We start from the raw sequence: 20,188 nt of genomic DNA, 5'->3' as shown, positions 1-20,188 counted from the left end.
TCAGATCAACTGATCTGCTCTCGTATGGCTCTCGATGATACTGTCTTCAATATCACATTTTGCATCTGGATTTCCAAACATGCTCTCAATTGCACCATCACACATATCGGCAATTGATCTCTTGAACTGAATTGGAGAAGTACTTGATAACCGTCCGTTCGCCAGTCTCAATGCAAAGGTATTCTAGAATATAGTACAAAACATGCTCATCATATAATATACACTCTCATTTTACATGTTTCCTCCTCCTCCTCTGCTCACTAACATCATGAGCATTCCAGCGTATTTATACAATTTTGTACCTTTTTATTTTTTTTTTATTTCAGAGGCCCTTCCCATCCAGCTCGCTTGGCCTGCTCCCTGGTGATCCAATCCTGCTCCTCCTGGAATGCCTCTAGAGTTGTTGGAGAAATAGTTCCCCATATGCGCCATTGACCAGCTTGGAATGTCTTCTCGCTGACTTGTCGTGAGACCACCACGTATTCGATCTTGTCCTGCACCTTTGTGCTTCCGGGGATGAGCTCGCCGGTGGCCTTCTTGTATTTCGCGACCTTTTGTGTGGAGGCAATCGCAACAACGGCCTGCTCTGTGCTGTGCTCCTTGTCGTGAGGATTCACGTTGTGGACCTGGTGTGCCATCACACGAGGGTACGCCCATGTCGAATTGAGCTTAACCAACTCAAATGTGACACGCTCAGCGGGGTTTCGACGATCGATAGCGGCCATGAGCTTCTTTCCGAACTGGCCCAGACATAACTCGTTGACAGCAGCCTTGTCACCGGCAGCAAAAGCCCCGAGCATCTCTATGTACATGTTCTTCGCTGTAGGCGCAATCTTGCTTCGGGCGATCTTCCACTTGGGCCTTGTTGTCCAGTCGGGCATAGACTTGAGCTTCATTTGGAGGAGAGAGAAGTATTCGAATCCAAATTGTCGGAGTCGGTACCATGAGTAGTTGAATAGGTTGTTGACGCCGGAGGGGTATCGTGAGAATGGGAGAGAGACAAATGTGCCTTTGCGCTGTTAGTCTTGTCTGATGGTTCAGGTTGCTTGTCTACAGCCTCAATTGGCGCATTGACAAGTCTCCGGTCCTAATAATCCTCATGGTAACTCACCAGGAAATAGAGGGCCACCACCACCCTTGAAGTACTCATCGTTGGCCTTCTTCTGGATCGCCGACATCGATTGAGTATCCGTCTTCTTGGTATCCTTGTAAGCCGCCTTCTGCATCTCTCGCAGGATCTTTCCCTTTGAGGGCATCGAGTTGTATCGACATTGGACCCTCGCCGCTCCGAGAACGCTCTGGCGCAGAGCGGCCGGGCGTATCGCTTTTGCCGAGGAAAACATTGGCGAACCTTTTGTTACGAATTTGCTGAACCGAGAGAATCGAGACGTGGGAATTGTTTACAGGGACACCCGGTGGTTACCCGCGGCGTAGGGTCATTATCGAGCTCGAGCTGGCTTCGGCAAACTAAACTACGTCTTCTGCCGTTGAAGAATTTCTTGGGTTTCTGGGCTGATGGCGGATCAAATATGCCCCGCTGACCGATGCCGGTGGTGAAAATGTGGGGGATCGGATCTCCAAGTTGAATTGGATCAATTGGCACATGCTAGACATGTGTAAATTATCAACGTCCCCAGTTGCAGAACCGCAACTTTACAGCGACATCACTGCTCCACGGCCTGAAACTCGACCAAAGGGCCAATTTTAGTCCCTTAACCGTTGCTGTTATTATATCTCATGTTATCGGACTCTCGGTGAGCCAATTGGGCTCCAGTAGACAACTTGCGACAGCTTCAAACTCGATATCATACCTAAACACCAAAATTACCCATCATGAGGCCCACACAAACGCTCCTCTCAAGAGGCTTCTTCGGTCGCAGTATGGATGAACTCAGACGGCGCACGCAAATAGGTAGACTCTGCCCAAGCTTCGTAATGTTCTGAAGCTAAATGTCGCAGCTGTGAGCTTCGAGGCCATCAAAGGCGCTACACAGCCCAAGCCTCTTTACGAGTTCAACACCCCTGATAGTGTCCGCGACTGCATCGTCATGACTGACAAGACCATCGGCGGCTTCTCAGAGAGCAACTTTGACTTCCACAAGTCCACCGACGCCAACAACGACCCCAAGATACCCTCCACCTATGCCCGTTTTCATGGCAACATCTCTACTCGCCTCCCCTCCGACCGCCCCAATATCCAACGAACTGGCTTTGCCGGCTTCCGGTCTCCGGATCAAAGGCCAACCGCCTTCGGCCGCTCCATGTGGGATATTGATCCGTACATCTACCTCGCCCTGCGTGTCAAATCAGATGGCCGCAGTTACTTTGTCAACTTACAAACCGAGAGTGTCGAACCATCAGATTTACATCAACATCGATTATTCCCTAAGCGCCCAGGGCAATGGGAAACTGTGCTCATAAAATGGAACGACTTCGTCAGGACGAATCACGGCTTTGTGGTGGAACCTCAGACTGAGATGCTTCGACAGAAGGTCTTGACCGTGGGTATTGGACTCACAGATCGTGTTGATGGTCCATTTGAGCTGTGTATCGAGAGAGCGTGGGCCACCAATGATCCCAGTGAGGTAGATGTGACAGAAGAACCCAAGGCTGAGATTGTGGCAGAGAGAGGTCAGTTGAGAAACAAGAAGGGCGAAAAAGTACGGTGGTAGACAAACAAACATTATTAGTGCCTTATGGGGCATACAGCATCATTGCATGTGTATTCGTAAAGTTTCATGTTCTTGGATAAGAATCCACTCTAGGACTGGTTGAAATATTACCCGTCTCTGTCTAAATAAATGGTATAATGAACTCCCGTATCTCGCCTCTAGCCATGCCATTGATTCGTATTTGCCATTACCAATGCCTACCCGTCAAGACTGAGTGATTCAGCAGTCTTCCGCAGTGACACGTACGCTGCAGCATAATCCGCAGCCAGAACCATATCCCCAGTCAGCTTCATGATCATCGCCTTCTTTGCCATCATTTGGCATTGCATGTTGATGTCTTCGACACTTGAGTAATGATCAAAAGACTTTTGCACCGCTGCGAGAGCTTTCGTCATGTATTCCGATCGTTTGGCTGACTTGGGTTCGCATTTACCAGCAAGTCCCATGTTGGCATCGGCGAGGTAGCTGTAGAGCTGGGCTGTCAGACTCTCAGTCTCACACTCCAGGGAACGGGGTATGATAGCCAGCAGAAGCTGAGAGGCTGCTTCAAACTCCTTCAAAGAGACCAGAATATTCGACACGCAACCGATTGCTTGCCAGAGGCAGGGTATCAGACGAGCTCCCCACGATATGCTCGCTGCCCGCATTGCTGTCGTGAACCCTCTCTGTGGCCGGCCACATTTATCAAGAAGAGAGGCTTTGAGGAGCAAGAGTTTGACCTTGAGTACCACATCCTTCTTCTCGTTCTCCAACTGTGACATCATGCTGTCGACTTTTGCAAAGGCTGCTTGAAGATCTCCACGACGAGTGAGATAGTCAATGTGGAGGGTGTCCACCAAGAACGCCATATCAGGTTCTAGGTCATCCTTCTTCGATTGGAGGATCTGAGATAGAAGCCGTTCAGCTCCTTCGAGATTGTTGTGATGTAAGTCTCTTTTCAGCTTGATGACACCTCGATACTTGTGCCAGTACTGACTGGGCTTCCAGGATCTCAGTGAATTATCCTCCAGGTTTTCCAGTTTAGTCATTGCATCGTCATATTGTCCCTTTGAAGCAAGTAGTAAAGCGAGTCTACAAGTCAACTTCAGTTCATCATCGAAGATGGCATTACGAGCGTGGCATTTCAGGAAGACCTCGCAGGTTGCTGACGATAGGGTCGAGAGCCCAAGCCTGTCCCATAGAGCTGATGTGAGTGAAAGGTATGACCCAAACATGTTGTTCATGTTCCTCTCTACGATGATGTGAGAGCTCCGCACAATCGACTCAAAAGCCGTAGCCACACTGTCGCCATTCAGTAGCCCAAGCTTTGCTTCGCTGAGGAGGACTGAGCTCCAAAGCGTGAACATGCCTGTCTCTCTAGCCTTAACACGGAGAAAGGCCAAGCTTTCTTTGCCAGTACCGAGCAGGCTACTCGATTCCAGATTCTGGACGAGATCGGGATGGGCACGACCGAAATGGAAGAGCCAGTTTAAGGCAAAGTTGAGGCAAGTCATGTCTCGGTTCTCTCGCGCTGTCGACACGGTTTCAAGCATGGCTGCTACAGCTTCTTTGTAACAACCAAAGTCGGCTTGCAAAACAGCCAAGTTCATCAACGCGTATTGGTAGAACAGGCGATCTCTATTCTGCATGGTGTAGTCAAAGTAACGGTGCAAATAGTCGAATGCAGTGGGATAGTCTCCAGCTCTCCATGCATCGAGAAATCTGCCCCGGTTAGCCGAAAGATTCATGGGTGTTAATGAGAGATAGCGTACTTGAGATAGTGTGTGAGACTGGGAATGAGATAGCTGTCGTTGAGTAGATCATGAAATTGATGGCGGATTTCGAGGGGTATCCTGTTTCCAAATTCTAACTGTGTCAGCACGCAAGATCATATGAGTTTGGAGAATGACTGACTCTGCATCTGCTCGATTTGAAACTCCAGGAGACTCTCGATATCATCTGTGCTCACAGGGAGCGATCCACTTTGGTCTCCTGTGAGCATATCACCGTACGCCACAGAGGCCAAGTCCATAACACTCTTGAGGTCCCAATCTTCCTGCTCGCCCACCAATAGAACATTGTCGAAACTCAGCCGTCCGAAGCCTGGGATCTTGCGCTTGAGATAAGGGGCTGTTGGTTGTCGATATCGCACAAATTGCTTCCATAGCTCTGTACAGTCGTGGAAGCGTAATCGCTGATACTCAAGTCGCGATCTGCGCACAAAAGCCCCAAAGGGAGAGTTCGCCGAGAGCTTTATGCCTTCTTCCTCTTCCACCGGTTGGCCCAACTCAGCCAGTCTCTTGCGTTCCTCCTTGGTTTTGGCCAGCAAGCCGGATAGGTTGTCGAAGAAGTTGTGCAGTGCATCCAATGAGTTGATATCCCATAGTTTGCCCAAGAACTGGTCCCATAACCTCCGTCCAGGCATGCCCATGAGAAAGGGATAGCTCCCAAGAAGCTTCTCAAACTCTTTGATGCTTATGACGAGGCTGACGGTTTTCTCTGCCTTGCTCCATCTTTCGGACTGATCTGCGGATGTTTTTGGAGAAGAGTGATCCATGAGATGAGAGGTGACAAAGGAGAGCACTGGAAGGATAGCATCACTTGGTACAGCTCCTTCAACGTAGAGCTCTATGAGAGCGAGAAGGCCAATCTTGGCCGGGTTGAGATAGCGAGCCATTGTGAGGCGGAACCAATCACACTGTTATAGAGAGTGATGGCAAATGATGAAGATGTAAACAATCATAGAGGAGTGAGAGGAGTTCAAGAGAGCGCCCTTCAAGTCGGCACCAAGACGCGCCTGTCGGATTGTTAACAGATTAGATCACTCCTGCTCAGATAAAATCTAGCTACCTTAGTGGTACTCTGACCTTCCCATCTGAGTCAGCAACTCCCATTCGATGAGACTTTCAATAGCTGCCTCTCGGTTGGCGCGTTTGGTTGTACGTAGAGTGTTTCGTTACTGGCGTTTGTTGTTTGGCCGGGACATCTTCGGAGTATCCTTGTCAAGTTGACTTTAAGTGGGATGACACAATCTCAATTGGTGGGCATGTATCGCGACCTCCAAAGCAGAAGAGTCGGAATACGCTGAATAAAAAGGATTATAATCATACTAGTCCAACACTGATACGTTATTTAGTCGATACTGCGTTCCGCTGGATTTAAGTTCTTGGCTTCAGTAGGTCTGCGGCCTGAGTCCAAAGAATGGGCTTAGATGATGTCAACAATAAGGTATCAGAACGTGCTAAGAAAAGAATAGAGTAAATTCGGTTTGAACTTGGGAGTGCACGACCTAATGTGAGTGGCTATTACGACAAGACTCGCAGGCGTTTTAGATGCGAATACTAGAAACTTGATGGCACATCCGTTTTCATGTCACTTAGCATACGTAGGAATGTTGGTTCAGATTTCAGCAATCAGTCAATTCGAGTCTAGGGAACATGTACAAGGTATCTCCAGAGGGAGTAGTCCATGAAGGAGTAGTCCAGCAATTGTCCAAGGCATGAGCTGTCAACAGATCATACTTAGGAAGCCTTGTCCTTGTTGTGGTAGTTGACCTCGTCGTTCCAGCTGTGCATAGTTAGTATGGTATTCACAAACGTCATGGAGCATGATAGCTCGGTGCTCAATGGCGTGAGAGCTGGCATCCGAGCTTCTTGAAGCTCCTTTGAAGCTATTTTCCGGAATGATGTCACAACTTACAAGAGAGTCTGTGAAATGTCAGTACAGTGCCATTGAACCAAAATACCCATTCCAAACTCACCTTGTCACCGTTGCCCCACTGGTAGTTCTTGGTGCGGATGTTCTGGTAAGGGTACTCGGTGCGCTCCTCCAGAGGAGGCATGTGGTTCCAGTGCTCCCAATGCTCGTTCCAGAGCCAGTAGGCGTTGGCACCGGCGGCGATGAGGCAGGGGGCGACACCACTTCGATCTTGTTAGCCATTGCTATCCCAACGCAACATCACGACCTCGTCAACTCCAGCTTCCGATGCTCCGGGTTCGAAGACAGATTCGTAATTCGCTCAAGGGTTCGGATTCGGACGTACTAGAGGGAGATCTTCTTCCACAGCTCTGTCCATCGTCAGCAACCACACCCAAAGCTTCCAATTGACCCAATTCTGCGTTGCCGGGTGTCGACTCACCAGTGGTACCGGCAGCGTGCTCCTTGATGTGCTGACGCTCCTTGATGAACTCGTTCTCGGCGGTGCTGGCAAATCGGCGCTGGAGGGGAGCGCGGAGCTGCGCAGTGGCGCGCGTGGCAGCGCGGGTGAATCGTACAGCGGACATTGTGGGCGACGACGTTGTTGTTCGCTTTGACGGTTGGTGAGTCTAAGGCAAGTTTGTGATCAGGTCATTCTTCGGTTAGAACCGCCAATGAAAGTTGCCTCAATTGTAAGGTACCAATTTCCCCCGGCCGATGACAGATCGCACGTGATCTCGTGCTGGGGGCGCGACGTCGAAGGCTCAACACCACGCGGTGGGGCTCTGCGTCATTGTAGGGATCGCGACCTTCTTGCTCTGAGTGTCTTGTTGTTAGACGGCAATTACTTGAACACAGCGATTCTCGCCGTTCTAATTTCTTCTCTTTGGGCTTATATACGACGATCTCCCCGATCTATCCCTCTATAGCTGCCAATTCGCTCGCCTCCCAAACTCATCGCGAAGTTCCTTCATCCTTCAGCTCATGGTTTCCACATCATCAGTACCGTGGGATGAGAGGTGAGACGCTCACGGGAATTGCTTCTTGTACTCTATGAGAATTTTCAACACCAAATTCTATAACTCACAAGTTGCAATCATGGCGTTTCGGATAACCACCTGGAACGGTGAGTTTAGCCGCCTTTCCTTTGGCTCTTCCACTAACACCATCTGCAGTCAATGGCATCCGGTTCGTGATTCACGGCGAAAAACCCTAAACTCATCCTAATGATCCACTTCACAGAAATCCTTTCGGCTATCAACCTTGGAGAGAAAAGAGAACCTTTCAAGTACGCTCTTTCATCTCACAACCTACACCTAACATCCTCAACTCACAACGGCGCAGGCTATGTTTGAGATTCTCGAAGCAGACATCGTGGTTATGCAAGAGACCAAGATCCAGCGAAAGGACCTTCAAGATGACATGGTTCTCGTCCCAGGTTGGGATGTCTTCTTCAGCTTACCGAAGCACAAGAAAGGTACGGCACTCACCCTCATTTGTTCGCCACAACGCCTGACAATCTTCAGGATATTCTGGCGTCGCTGTTTACACACGCAACTCAAAATGCGCGCCTATTCGAGCAGAAGAAGGCGTCACTGGCATCTTGACGGCTCCCAAGTCTACAACCAGATACCGCGACCTCCCTGAAGACCAGCAGATTGGCGGTTACCCCCGACCCGATCAACTTGAGGGCATCATCGACGAGGCGACTCTTGACTCTGAGGGCCGCTGTGTCATTCTTGAGTTTCCAGGTTTTGTGCTCTTTGGAGTTTACAGCCCTGCAACCCGAGATGAGACTCGTGATGACTTTCGCACTGGTTTCTTCCAAGCACTGGAAATGAGAATACGGAACTTGGTCGCCGCAGGCAAGCAGGTCATCCTTACCGGTGATTTGAACGTCGTCCGCTCCGAGCTTGACTCAACCAATGTTTCAGAGACACTACGCAAGGAAGGGATTGATCTCAGCGACTGGATGAACGCACCTGTGCGGCGCATCTTCAACCAACTCATATTTGAGGGAAGTGTGCTAGGCGAAAGAGATGAAGGCCGTGAAAAGCCTGTTCTCTGGGACCTCTGTCGTTGCTTTCACCCAGAGCGAGTGGGGATGAACACATGTTGGGATACCAAGCGGAACACACGACCTGCAAACAACGGCAGTCGGATCGACTACGTCTTGTGCAGCGATGGCATCAAGAGCTGGTTCAACTACACCAATATTCAGGAGGGATTGATGGGGTCTGACCATTGCCCAGTCTTTGCGACTTTGTCGGACAAAGTGACTGTGGGCGACAAAGAGTGTGCGTTGCTCGAGATGATGAACCCCCCGGGTATGTTCAACGGGGACGAGCGTCTTCGAGACTGGACCCCAAAGGATCATCTTCCTTTGTCTGCGAAGCTGATACCAGAATTTGACCGCCGGCAGAGCATCCGCGACATGTTCACAAAGAAAGCCGCCCCTCCACGAGAGTCGACGAGGACAGGCACACCTGCAGAACCCTTGAAGAACGGAAATAGTAGCGCCTCGGGGTCACTCGACAAGGCAGAGGAAGCTTCAGGGTCACCGACCAACGCCTCCTCCACACCGAGGCTGGGCGAGACGACCAACTCAACCAAGCTTTCAGCATCCCAGCCTAGCTCCAAAAGACCTGGAACGGCCGCTGACACGGCCAGTCGACCATTCAAGAAGGCCAAGTCTTTTACAGGCGCCAACGACACCAAGAGCAAGGCGGCGCAGGGCCAACGAACATTACAGGGATTCTTCAAGCCAAAAGCTCCCGCGGCTCAAGATGGCAAGGCAGAGCTAGTAGCGGCAAGTTCGACGCCATCTACAACAAAGAAACCTGCAGTATCAGGGAAAGCGCCAGCAAGCGCGCAGAGACTATCGAATACCCCGCAGGCTACACTTACAGAAAAGTCATCACCAACAGTCCCTCTACGCGGCAAGGATCCCGAATCCTCGGACAGGGTGTTTGACCCGATCGAGGCAAAGGAGTCGTGGTCCAAGCTGTTGGGTAAGAGGGTTGCACCAAGATGTGAACACGACGAACCCTGCATCAGCTTCACCACCAAGAAGCCCGGAGTCAACTGTGGTACGTTATACAGCGGCAGCTGATCCAAAGTGCATGCGGTGGCGTTGCTGTTACACAACGCCGCGGCTGCAACGTCGTTTGCCGATGCAAAGTCAAACCCAGAAGCTAATTTTGATGACACTACAGGTCGAATGTTCTACATCTGTCCGCGGCCGCTAGGACCATCAGGGGAGAAGGAGAGAAACTCGGAGTGGCGCTGCAGTACATTCATATGGAGCAGTGATTGGACTGGCTCATGATGGGAGTTCGGGGAACTGGGAGTGCAGGAGTCTGATTGGGATTTTTTTACATACGCTACGTTGAGAGCTGTACAGTAGGGAACTTATCTGTGTTACGATCAATAGTACCAAGTTGCCATGTCACTAACAACATCGTAATCACAATAAACCCAAGTCTTTCGTCTCTCTTATATTTTCTGTCCACCACAGAACAACGTGATACGTTGTCAATGTGCTAGTTATCTATCCATTATGCTTCCTGTCTTCAGAGAAGAGACATGTCCTCAACCTAGTGCAATAAGAAACAAAGCGACTGGGTTGCGCCGCTTGCAATCCATGGGTATCGTCAAATCCACAAATACATCGCTTCCATCATCTGTGTCCCAACCCCCAGGCGACCGAGATTGGGTAAACGACAAGCAGTTTTTCCAGCCTTCCTATATCAAACTAAATTAGTGACTGCTGTTGAGCTTCATATTCTTCGACTTACGTTTGTCGTCCGAGGATCATGCTCAAAATCATGAAGAGGGCCAGTGCTCATCGAAATGAAGAAGTTCCGATAGGAGCTTCTTAGGCGGTAATCTGCTGTGCGACAGTAGTGGTCGCTGTACTGCTGTCAGAAGAAGCATTGTTGCGACGGCGCCGCTCAGAAGGACGACGAGGGCGGTACTGGTAGTCGGGGTACTGTCGGCGATGTTCGGCCTTTTTCTGATCCGCCATCTGCTTGTAGAGTGCGCGAACCTCACGGGTCTCGGAGTTCCAGAGGCGGCCAAGGACTTGGGCTGAACCGATATCAGTGATGTCTTGTGAATGGGCATGAACTACTTACAGATTTCGTTGTTGGTGATATCGGGGCGTTGAGCCTTGATCGAATGGTGACGCTCCTTACGGTAAAGGATGTAGGCATTGGGAGGTCGTGGGATCTTGGCAGGGAAAGCAGGTTTCTCAGGACGGTGAATGAAAATGACTTCAGGAGCACCGGGAATGTTGACCAACATTCCACCCTTAGCAAAGAAGTCACAAGGAGCTCCGAGGTAGTAGCAGTTGTTCTGAGTGTCGCGAGCATAGAGAACGGGCATGCCAAGTTGAACCCTGTTTGAGAGTCGTCAGTAAATTCAGATGAGTAGTTCTGTGACAAATAAACTTACATGTAGAGATTAGCAAACCCGGCTTTGGCACCGACATCCAACTCGTTATAGAGAGAAGGGAGGATTTTAAGGAGCTTGCTCGACTTGCTGTCTGTATGAATGCACTGGTAGATTCTGTCGATATGCTCCAGTGTCCATTTGCTGGTGAAGACGATGGGGCTGGAAGCGCCGGGTGGCATCAAGACGAAGTTGGCCATGATCGTTGTTGCTGAGGTTCAAGCTGATCCTATTGGCGTTGGAAGCGATGAGAGAAATCTTCTTAGAGTTGCTTCAGGAACTTGAAATGCAATTCAGAATGTTTGGTGTTGTGAGGAGGAGGGAAAAGAAAAGAAGAGAAGAAGTCATGCCGCGCATTTGTAGCAGCGCTCTGCAAACGCCGCTTCGCAACATTAGTCTGAACGTCTTATTGTTTCTCTATTGACGCAAGAGAGTGGGGCATTCCAGAGGTTGGTGGGGCTCCGTGTACGTATCTTTTTCAGATTCCCTGAGAGACACCTGCCACGCACTGTTCTTTGTCTGAATCACTGGGCGTGTGCTTTCGCTTTGCAATGGAGCCCAACATTGCGCGAAGCCACAGGGGGCCCGGCTATGGGCTAGTGATACTTGGCATGCCAGGGGACAGGTGATCTGGACTACTCTCCTGGGCCTCGTATGCTTTTAATGGAGGATGAGGAGGATTCATTGAAATGATGAGTTGATTTCTTAAGTTAGCTATAGAATTGTCAAAAGTCGCTTTTTAAGAGATGAGAGAAGATATTCATACTCTGATAGTTCATTGGTAACATATAATCGGTGTCCTATTTGAAAAGTTCTATCCCAGACTTTTTCTAGCTGGAATTTTTCCCTTAAGATATATTCAGGTGTAATTGCAATTTATTAGATCAGATGCTGAGAACTACTTTGATATTGCTACGACATGCACCACTAAGTCTATCCCTGTGTCTTGCTTGACGACAGTCCTAAAATCAACTTAAGTAAATGATGACAGCTGGTAGATTCCAGTCCTGCTTCACCAGTACTGACTCTGGTGTCTAATAAACGATATGGTATAACCTAAGATGCGATGTTACGATCAAAAGGCAACTCTCTTTGAAATATGAGACACAACCTCTGAGGCCATTATGGGTTTTTGCTGCAAACTTGAACTTGCTCTGAGACTCTGCTTATCAGAATCAGTAGCCTCACTCCAAGATTCAGTATACTTAATGCATTAAATCTTTTATTTTTTAACTTTAAATACAGAAATCCTAAGATATATATAATATATATTACAATAGAGAATTTAGGATAAATTAATTTTTCTATATTATTATATTTAATCAGTTAATGTTTTTATTATTTGTTATTTTATAAACTAAATTGAAAAACTAATAATATTATACTTAGATAGACAGATGTTGATTTAGAGATCTCTTGATGTTGTCCAAAATCTTTCTTATATTCCAGACGATTAGAGTGACAGTGGTCGGCAGTGTTGATCTGTTACTGGCAGCGCCAAGCCCTGGCGGCGGAACGTAAACGCCACCTGTAGTTCCATGCTCTGGCTGTTTGATGGCGTTGTTTATGGGTGCGAATTTCCAGAACCCCCACCACATATCATTCCCATCGCTTTCACCGGCCCTCTCTCCCTCTTCACCTACCCACAAAATATTAATCTCCCAAACCAGACCTTCTGGGCTTTGGGCTTCGTTGCAGCTATATCAACATTCTACTTTTCAACATTCCCCGTTCTTCACTTGCTGTAAGCATGGAGTCTCATACTCTGAACAGTCCGCCCATGCCAGTTCGAGCCACAATGCAAGACATCCAAGCTCTCTTGAATGGGGAATCTCTCAATCATCTGGCGCCTGTTCCCGGGGGTCGATGGCAGATGCTGTCTCGCGTTGATAACATAATCCTCATCGCGTATGTTTTGGAAGACGGGACCCAGGTTATGACCACCACAGTCAATGTAGCATTTGATGCTCAGACTGCTGCGGGCCTTTGTTGGCAGCACATGTACAACTTCCCGGCAGGTAAGCGCTTGGTTTCTCTTACTGAACTCCGAATTTGAGACTGAGACAAAATTTCAGCAGCCTACAACCCAGGCGTGATTTGGGAAGATGAGAGTTCACAGGCGCAACCTGCTATCATCTCAAATGCGCAGATGGGAACCTCTGCTCCCATGAACCAGCCGCCAAACAACACTTGGACAGCAGGTCCCATAGACGCCCAAGCTGGTGGCGCGCCAGTCTTAGCCAATCCTCAGCTCCCTGCACCATATCAACCCATCATCAGCAACGTCCAGGGCCAACAGCAGCCTCACAATCAAGCCCAGACACTTGCCGCACCAGACTCTGGAGGGATGGACCCGTTTCAGCATACGCAGCCAGTCGACATGTCTGGGGATCCCTCAGGAGATCTTTCTGGTAAGTTTGTCCATTCTTCTCGTAATATATCCCATAGCTTACAGTGCAGTAGCGTTCCAGGATGGCGGCGGCACGGTATTTGATGCTGGGCAATTTGTCGGCCAGAACGGACAAATCCAGAACATCCATCAATGGCAACCTTTCCCATAGAGACTACGATCGCTATCCTAGGACTTTGCAAGAGGGCAACCTTGGTTCTTGGAACATATTTGTGCTCACTTAAAGGTTTGCTCCTCCGCGAGCTGTAACTTGAAGTTCTAACATGACACAGCAAGCGACGGGACAACCTTCACAGTTTCCACAATGGTGTCTTGTCACCAAGAACATCAAAGCTTCTTCAATTGTAGCGGATAATGGGACTAGGAAATGATTAAGGGTATAAAAAGATCAGCTCCCATTTAGATGGTGTTTCGTCACAGCAGCAGTGTTAGTATTCCCTGTTCAGACACTCCAATTATTATTGACAAATAAACAGAAGTTCTGATGGCTCTTGATCTTTGGTTACCATCACGAATCCAGCATAAGGTGCAACTAGGCAGTTTCGGGATGGAAATGGGATGATTTGAAATGATACCTGATCGGCGAGAATGATTCGTAAGACTGAGGTTACAGTTGGGGGAATTCTTTACCAGGGACTGCATAGCAAAGTCAATACACACAGTTACTAGTCTTGTTCCCTACATGCTACAGAGTAGTGAGGTCGGAATTATGTTTAGCACGGCCCACAGTTGCCCAGAACGTACGTCGAGGGACCAGGGTCTACAGACTGTGTGATCTCACACTGTAATTTAAACCCTGTGTCCTTTAACCGTGACACCCCCATGCTATACCCGCTTCGAGCTGTAGGGCTGATGGACGACTTACAAGGAAGAGAAGGGAAGGGAGAATGGCAGATCCGTCTGGTTTGGTGCAGGAATTTGGCTCTTGTTTCCAATTGAATAATGAATAATGCCCTGATACCAAGCATAATTACTTCAAAATCAAGGAGCCTCAATCCCTGTGACGGCAATTGTAGAGATAGATCACTTCAACTTTGGGTTTGATGTGCAACAGTGACCATGGTGTGTTGGGGTAATTTTGTCATGGGAGCTCTTGATGGGTCCTTCAGCCCGTAGTTGAACGCCAAGATCGCTCCAACCTGATGAAGCTAGCGTAACCAATGTTTCGTTTGAAGGTTAATCTCAGGTCAACTCAAAGTCTCAAACGACAGACTGCGTTGTAGATATGTATGTCGGTGGCCTCGAATGTTACGTTTAGATGAATGCGTTGATACTCAGGGCGATGGTTTAAATCACAAACCCTGGGAATTGGCATCAAAGCTCAGCACTGAATGTTGTGCTCTGCTTGTGAGGGTCGAAGTAAGAACTGGAATTGAAAAGTAATCGGATGTGCCGCCCTGGTCTGGTTTTTCTGGCTGACAGACAGACTCTTGGCGATCAGCGATCGTGGGGACCAAGGACCGGGCTAAGATCACCAGCTATCAGGACTAAGACTGTCCACTCTGCCACTCTAGGTTTTGTTTTAGGTCAGTAGCGGCAGTAAAGCACAGGGTACAGATAGCTCTGTTTCGAGGAATGCTTCATTGAGTATATGTACTGTAAGGGGCAATTGCTATGATTTGGTGGCGTAGCCAGTGCAGAATTGCTTTTGGAAGCAAGGTGCCCTTGTAATCAACCTTGCTCCTTCAAATGCAATTGATCATCTGATGATGTCTGTTGGTTACAGACGAATTGACAGGGGCAGCGTTACCGTCAGTGCTCTAGGAGAGGAAACAAAACTTAGAGGACCTTTATCCTGAATGACGAAAAGACTTGGAGTAGCTTTACATGAGTCTGGAATACATTTTGCTGAGTTCGTTTTGACATCCCATATCAAAGTATGGTGTTTTCTTGCTCCCAAGGATGTTTCAGCTATCAAGGACCCAGCTCCTCCGTACAGTATCCGATCGACAGCTTCCGACAGTTTCACATACACTCGACGGGCTCAGACATGACCAGGATACAACTGTTTGCGTAACATCGTTGATGCAGTTTGCACAAGGCATGTGCATACCTACCACTGCGTCTCGCCAGTGAGTGAGTGAGGCGACTCTCACTCAGCGCTGTCTGTCTGAGCCTAGACAATCGCTTCACCGTCCGACTCCCCGCACTCAGCTCCCGCAGCACAAGAAACGCAAAATCTCAACACATGTCTTACAGATCCAGGAATTCGGAAAGTGAACATATTTCGCTAAGCTACGCCTGTTTCTAACTAGTAACACAAGAAACACTATCCGCATCGCCGGCCCAACAGACAAGGCAGGATGAGACAAGACACTAAGGTGGACTAAACTAAAACATGGTTCCATCGACAGGGACCACGACTGTCGTTCTTCAGGAAATCCTCCGGCACTGTACGGACCGGTGACGGTTACGGGTAGTCCGTCTATATCTCGCGTCTTTTCTCGCGTCGCGAAGTGAAATGTAAGAAATGGGAGTCTAATCGTCCAAGCTCAAATGCCCAGACTTTCTACTCCTCCGCGTGCCATACGAAAATCGACCAAGGCTACGCAAGTGCAAGCCATCCCCATCAACTCTAATACCTTACTATCCAAAGGGGGGGGCTCTGGGCTTGGCGTGTGTGTGCCTCCTTTGGTTGTGCAGTCTCACTCCTGAGCCATCATTGGTCGGGTGTCGATAATTGAGGCTGAAGCCGCGAATGCCTTCAGCAGGCCCAAATCTGCGCCCTTACTCTTCTTGGTATGAGATCTTCCGCATCTCGCCCAAACGATGTCGAGCCGACGCCAAGGCATTCTCCAATTGGAGGATCTCGACCTGTTGATTGTTGGTGGCTTGTCAGTCCATCATCTTACACGAGGGGGCTAAAATAAACTTTGCCGGATATAGTAACCGTTACGAACGCACTGGCCCGGGAATGAACTGGACCTGTGAGGGGTATCGATGTGTCATGGTAGTTGTGATGTGATGTGTGATGTGTGATGCCACCACGACAGGGGGACATGAGAAGGAGACGGCCAAGGGAAAGGGTTGCCAAACACATGACGGGGGAGGCTGCTAAACTTACTTGCTGTTCCATCTCTCGCACCTTGAACTCGTGCGCTCCAAGCTTCGAGTAGTCCACCTGGTCCTCCTCTTGGCTACGCTCCTTGATCAAGCTCTGCACCTGGCGCACCAGTGCTCGACATGCCGCACCCACCGCCTTACTGGCCTGCTCCAGCTTTTCTTGGCTCTTGGACATGAACCCTGCCTTAACTCTGCTGGCAGCCACGAGCTGGGCAGTCGACGCCGCCACATCGTTCGAGGCCACGATGAGCTGTTCTGGACTGTTGCGCCCAGAGATGACTCCATCTGCTGTCTCGATCAGGGTGTTAGTCGACGACGCCACAGCCTTGGCGGCAGAGATCAGTCCCTCAGTCCATCGGTTGTTCTTCTTGTAGAACGCTGTTCGTGACGTCGACCCACGGCCTGCCTGTACGATCTCCTGCTGTGTCACTGTCGCCGCCTGAATCAGTTGCGTAATGGCGTTGGTGATCGCCGTCGCCGCATCCAGGATCGAGTCGTTCACCTTGAGCTCATAGGTTGAGTAGCCATCACGAGGCTTGTTCTTGAGCTTGGCCAGTCGTGCTGCTGCTGCCGCAATTGCATCTGCAGCTTTGCTGAGCTCCTGGTCGACGAGGTCACCCAGGTCTCCCTTCTTATTGGCGAGCTTGCCAAAGCCAGGAGCAAACGACTCAACAAGCTTGTTGAGCTTCTGCAAGTTCATCTGGACGTCGTTGTTGCTGTTGATGACCACGTCTGTCTTCTGCAAGGGATCCATGCCCTCAAGTCGGAAGCTCTGGAGACCCCGGAGGAACTGTACAGCTGAGATAGCGGGCTGGCGGGTTCCGTTCATGAGAGAATCGGTCTTCTTATCATCTGTAGCTAGACGGGTAAGACCCTTGGTGTTGCTGCAGACATCGGCAATGGCACCAGAGAAGACGTTGATGGCCTTGATAAGGTCGGCATGTGTCGCATTTGGTCCATCTGCGATGAAGTTGTTGAACGATGTAGCAAATTCCATAGCACTAGCTGAGGCCTTCTCGATCTGTGACAGTACATAAGAGGGAGACGCATTCTGGTTACCAGCCTGCATGCTGGAATCCAGCTCGTAGAGAGCATCATCCACACGCGCAACACCAGCCTGGAGAACAGAGTCGATAATGTCGTTGATCTTGTCAAGGTTGGACATGATGAGGGCATCGATCTGGCCATCCAAGGCATGGTCGGTGTCACCCTGGTTCATCTTGAGCTCGTTGAGCTCGATGAGGGTCTGGTCCATACCCGCCTTGTACACCTCAAGCTCCTCCTCCTTGTCACGAAGGAGCTGTTCGAGGTCAGAGCTGCCGTCGCGGAGGTTCATCTGAGCATCCTCCAGCTGTCGTGTCTTGTTGCGCAGTGCCTCCTCGAGATCCGCCATTTCACGGTTGTACTTGGCAAGCATTGTCGAAAGCTCGTTGCCCTTGCTACGCTCGAGGTTATCGGCCTTGTCTTGGGCCAGGCGAAGTTCGCGCTTGAGTTTCTCAACCTCGTCCTTGCCGCTGCCGGTCGCGCGGTCCTTGTCGTGAAGGGCGCGGTCACGCTCACGGATCATGTCGGCCAACTCGAGGTTCTTGGTCTTGATCTCACGCTCGAGCTTCTCACGTCGATCGATAGCCTCCTGGGCGCTCGCCGCCTTGAGTTGAACGGCCTTGAACTTCTGAAGCAGATCGAGATGCTCGTGTCGCAGCTGAGAGTAGAGCTTGGCCAGTGCCTCATATTTCGTCCTCCATGTGTTGACCTGCTCCTGAAGCGCTCGAATCTGGTCATCCTTGCTGTTCATTTGCTGGCCGAGACTATTCTGAATGTGCGACAGCTCACCCTCGAGAGCCTTGACTCGCTGGTCGTATTGTTGGAGCATCAGTTGATCTCGCTCATACTGAGCGCGCGCATTCAGGTTTTCACGCTCCAGCTCGGCCAGTCGTCCCTGAGTTTGCCATTGCGCTTGTTGCGCCATGAGCGCCTCTTGCTCTCGCTGTTGCTGCTCCATCAGTTGCTGCTGCTGCTGCTCAAATTCACGCTGAGCCTGAAGCTGTGCCTGCTGCTGGGCCATGAGAGCTTGTTGTTGCTGCTGCTCAAGGATGCGCTGCTGCTCTTCGTACTCTCGGTTCTGACGATCCAACTCGCTCTTCCAGAATTCATTCATCTCATCAGGGGCGTCATTCTTGGGCTCAGGCGGAGGAGATGGCTTTCGTTCAATCTCTTGCTTTGGTCGCGCGGGTAGCGCAGGTGCATCGTCATCTTCCGCCAAGAGGTTGGGAGGATCTTGAGGAAGCTTGGGGATGGTGATGAGACTGGTAAGGTACCGCAGGTTTGAGCATTCGTAGTAGAACTTAACTAGGCGATAATGCTGCGCATTGTAACGTTCACGAAGGGGTTCAAGGGCCTCATCATCTCCGGTGGCTTTGTTGAAGTTAGCCCTAAGGATCCTAAAGAGGGGGTGGGGGATGAATCACTGACTTGAATGCATTGCGCGCAGCATGCTGGTGATGAACTTGTAAATTCCGTAGCTCTCCTGAACGAGGGGCACGAGGGCGGCAATTCGGCACTCGTTGTTTCCAACGTTTCGGAAGTGTGAGAAGATCAGCTTTTGGAACTGCTCGATCTTGTCTTGCAGCACCATCAGATCGCTGATGGTCTCGTAGCCTTCGTTGGGGTCGTTTATGGCCTTCAAGCTCAGGTATTCCTCATACTCGAATGTTCCGTTGAACTCGGGGTGCTGGTGGTGGAAGGAGAGCTTTGCAAGTAGATAATAAACGTATTCGCGGATCAGAGGGGCATAACCGCGCATGCCTTCTCCTCCTCCGCCCATTCCGCGGTTCAGACTATCGATCCATGCGCGGTTTGCCATTGCCTCCTTGAGAGCACTGGGGTGGCCTTCTTGGAGCACCTTGTGGATCGTGATCAGGGCCTTGAATGTCTGGACTTCGTCGGCTAGGATAGGTTGGCTGTTGATGGTCGATCAGCGTGAGTTGTCATGATGAGGACGTATGAGACGTACACCTTGATGCCGGACCAGAAGGCGGCGGAGGACCGGTGGTCCCATGTATAGACGATACATGCTCGGACATGCTTTCGTTTTGGAGAGATCTCCTCGACGTTCGTAGCCTTCTTGATGTTAATAGCGAGCTCTTGGTCGGTTCTGCGCACGATGATGGGGTTAGCTTGGCAGTCATGAAAGGTGACGGTGTCGCTGACTTGGTATGCTCGGTGCCGCGCACAGCAGCAGCCATGTTTGCAATTGGTGGCAAGCAAGCTCCGCGACGCTATTATTATATAATGGGTAAAGATGTTTGCGCAAGAAAAGTTGCTCAGGTCTTTGGCGATGCTATAGTAGCCCCTGGAAATCACGAGACAATTTCCCAGTCAAGCCGACGCCGCGCAAGCTTAGGAGATTAGGCAGAGAGTAAACCGTAGGAAACGAAAGGATGGTTAGAGAGATCAAGGGACTGAGGTTGGTGAGGATGCGACTGTAGATCGAGTATTCGCGGTCGTCGTCAGCCTTGACAAATCTTGGGCGACTCTTGGGCGTGGCTCGTCTCTGCGATTCGACGGATGTCGTAGTAGCTTCAGTGGCTGGGCCGCAAGAGCCAAGAGAGGAGCGTCATACGGGGTACGTATCGTCCGTTGTGTGGGGCACGGCTGTTGAAGATTCAGTGAGTGAGCTTCCTTGAACTGGTGGCCAAATTAGGTATCCAACTTAGATGAGCACTTTGAAAGGCTCAAGACACGATTTTGTGGCATCAACTGACAATGAAAGCTTGATTGATGTATATCCCCGTTTTGCATTGTTTTATTCCATGTAGATGTGTATCTTGAGAGCTTGGCTGGAGAAATATTGTATGTGAATGTCTAAGAAGCCTGCAAATTTTAAAGTTAACTTTTGATGATACCTCGTACCTAG

At 49.9% G+C, this 20,188-nt stretch overlaps 8 protein-coding genes across 8 annotated transcripts; 3 read left to right on the top strand and 5 right to left on the bottom strand.

The window, feature by feature from the left end:
- Positions 1-317: 317 nt before the first annotated feature.
- FMAN_08699 (uncharacterized protein) lies at positions 318-1,343 on the bottom strand (the record flags this gene model as incomplete). The annotated part of the gene is made up of 2 exons (XM_041829458.1): positions 318-1,009; positions 1,112-1,343. 2 exons carry the CDS (start codon positions 1,341-1,343, stop codon positions 318-320), a joined length of 924 nt encoding a protein of 307 aa, XP_041680219.1.
- A 490-nt stretch (positions 1,344-1,833) lies between these two features.
- On the top strand, positions 1,834-2,672 carry FMAN_08698 (putative complex I intermediate-associated protein CIA30 precursor, mitochondrial; the record flags this gene model as incomplete). The annotated part of the gene is made up of 2 exons (XM_041829457.1): positions 1,834-1,912; positions 1,960-2,672. 2 exons carry the CDS (start codon positions 1,834-1,836, stop codon positions 2,670-2,672), a joined length of 792 nt encoding a protein of 263 aa, XP_041680218.1.
- Positions 2,673-2,869: 197 nt separating this feature from the next.
- On the bottom strand, positions 2,870-5,328 carry FMAN_08697 (uncharacterized protein; the record flags this gene model as incomplete). The annotated part of the gene is made up of 3 exons (XM_041829456.1): positions 2,870-4,373; positions 4,424-4,517; positions 4,566-5,328. The coding sequence occupies 3 exons, from the start codon at positions 5,326-5,328 to the stop codon at positions 2,870-2,872; spliced, it is 2,361 nt and encodes a 786-aa protein (XP_041680217.1).
- Positions 5,329-6,172: 844 nt separating this feature from the next.
- FMAN_08696 (uncharacterized protein) lies at positions 6,173-6,934 on the bottom strand (the record flags this gene model as incomplete). Its single annotated transcript, XM_041829455.1, has 5 exons — positions 6,173-6,218; positions 6,351-6,358; positions 6,412-6,571; positions 6,694-6,718; positions 6,790-6,934. The coding sequence occupies 5 exons, from the start codon at positions 6,932-6,934 to the stop codon at positions 6,173-6,175; spliced, it is 384 nt and encodes a 127-aa protein (XP_041680216.1).
- Positions 6,935-7,445: 511 nt separating this feature from the next.
- FMAN_08695 (related to APN2-AP endonuclease, exonuclease III homolog) lies at positions 7,446-9,459 on the top strand (the record flags this gene model as incomplete). Its single annotated transcript, XM_041829454.1, has 5 exons — positions 7,446-7,473; positions 7,523-7,535; positions 7,590-7,635; positions 7,692-7,824; positions 7,874-9,459. The coding sequence occupies 5 exons, from the start codon at positions 7,446-7,448 to the stop codon at positions 9,457-9,459; spliced, it is 1,806 nt and encodes a 601-aa protein (XP_041680215.1).
- Positions 9,460-10,224: 765 nt separating this feature from the next.
- Positions 10,225-10,999, bottom strand: FMAN_08694 (mating type protein; the record flags this gene model as incomplete). The annotated part of the gene is made up of 3 exons (XM_041829452.1): positions 10,225-10,436; positions 10,484-10,746; positions 10,803-10,999. 3 exons carry the CDS (start codon positions 10,997-10,999, stop codon positions 10,225-10,227), a joined length of 672 nt encoding a protein of 223 aa, XP_041680214.1.
- A 1,598-nt stretch (positions 11,000-12,597) lies between these two features.
- Positions 12,598-13,360, top strand: FMAN_08693 (uncharacterized protein; the record flags this gene model as incomplete). Its single annotated transcript, XM_041829451.1, has 3 exons — positions 12,598-12,817; positions 12,875-13,210; positions 13,263-13,360. The coding sequence occupies 3 exons, from the start codon at positions 12,598-12,600 to the stop codon at positions 13,358-13,360; spliced, it is 654 nt and encodes a 217-aa protein (XP_041680213.1).
- A 2,576-nt stretch (positions 13,361-15,936) lies between these two features.
- On the bottom strand, positions 15,937-19,517 carry FMAN_08692 (putative cytoskeleton assembly control protein SLA2; the record flags this gene model as incomplete). The annotated part of the gene is made up of 5 exons (XM_041829450.1): positions 15,937-16,023; positions 16,274-18,687; positions 18,745-19,232; positions 19,286-19,426; positions 19,483-19,517. 5 exons carry the CDS (start codon positions 19,515-19,517, stop codon positions 15,937-15,939), a joined length of 3,165 nt encoding a protein of 1,054 aa, XP_041680212.1.
- Between the last annotated feature and the right edge of the window lie 671 nt (positions 19,518-20,188).

This window comes from Fusarium mangiferae (genome assembly GCF_900044065.1).
Source record: "Fusarium mangiferae strain MRC7560 genome assembly, contig: FMAN_scaffold004, whole genome shotgun sequence".
NCBI classification, from domain to species: Eukaryota; Fungi; Ascomycota; class Sordariomycetes; order Hypocreales; family Nectriaceae; genus Fusarium; species Fusarium mangiferae.
This window is presented reverse-complemented; position numbering and strand designations above follow the sequence as displayed.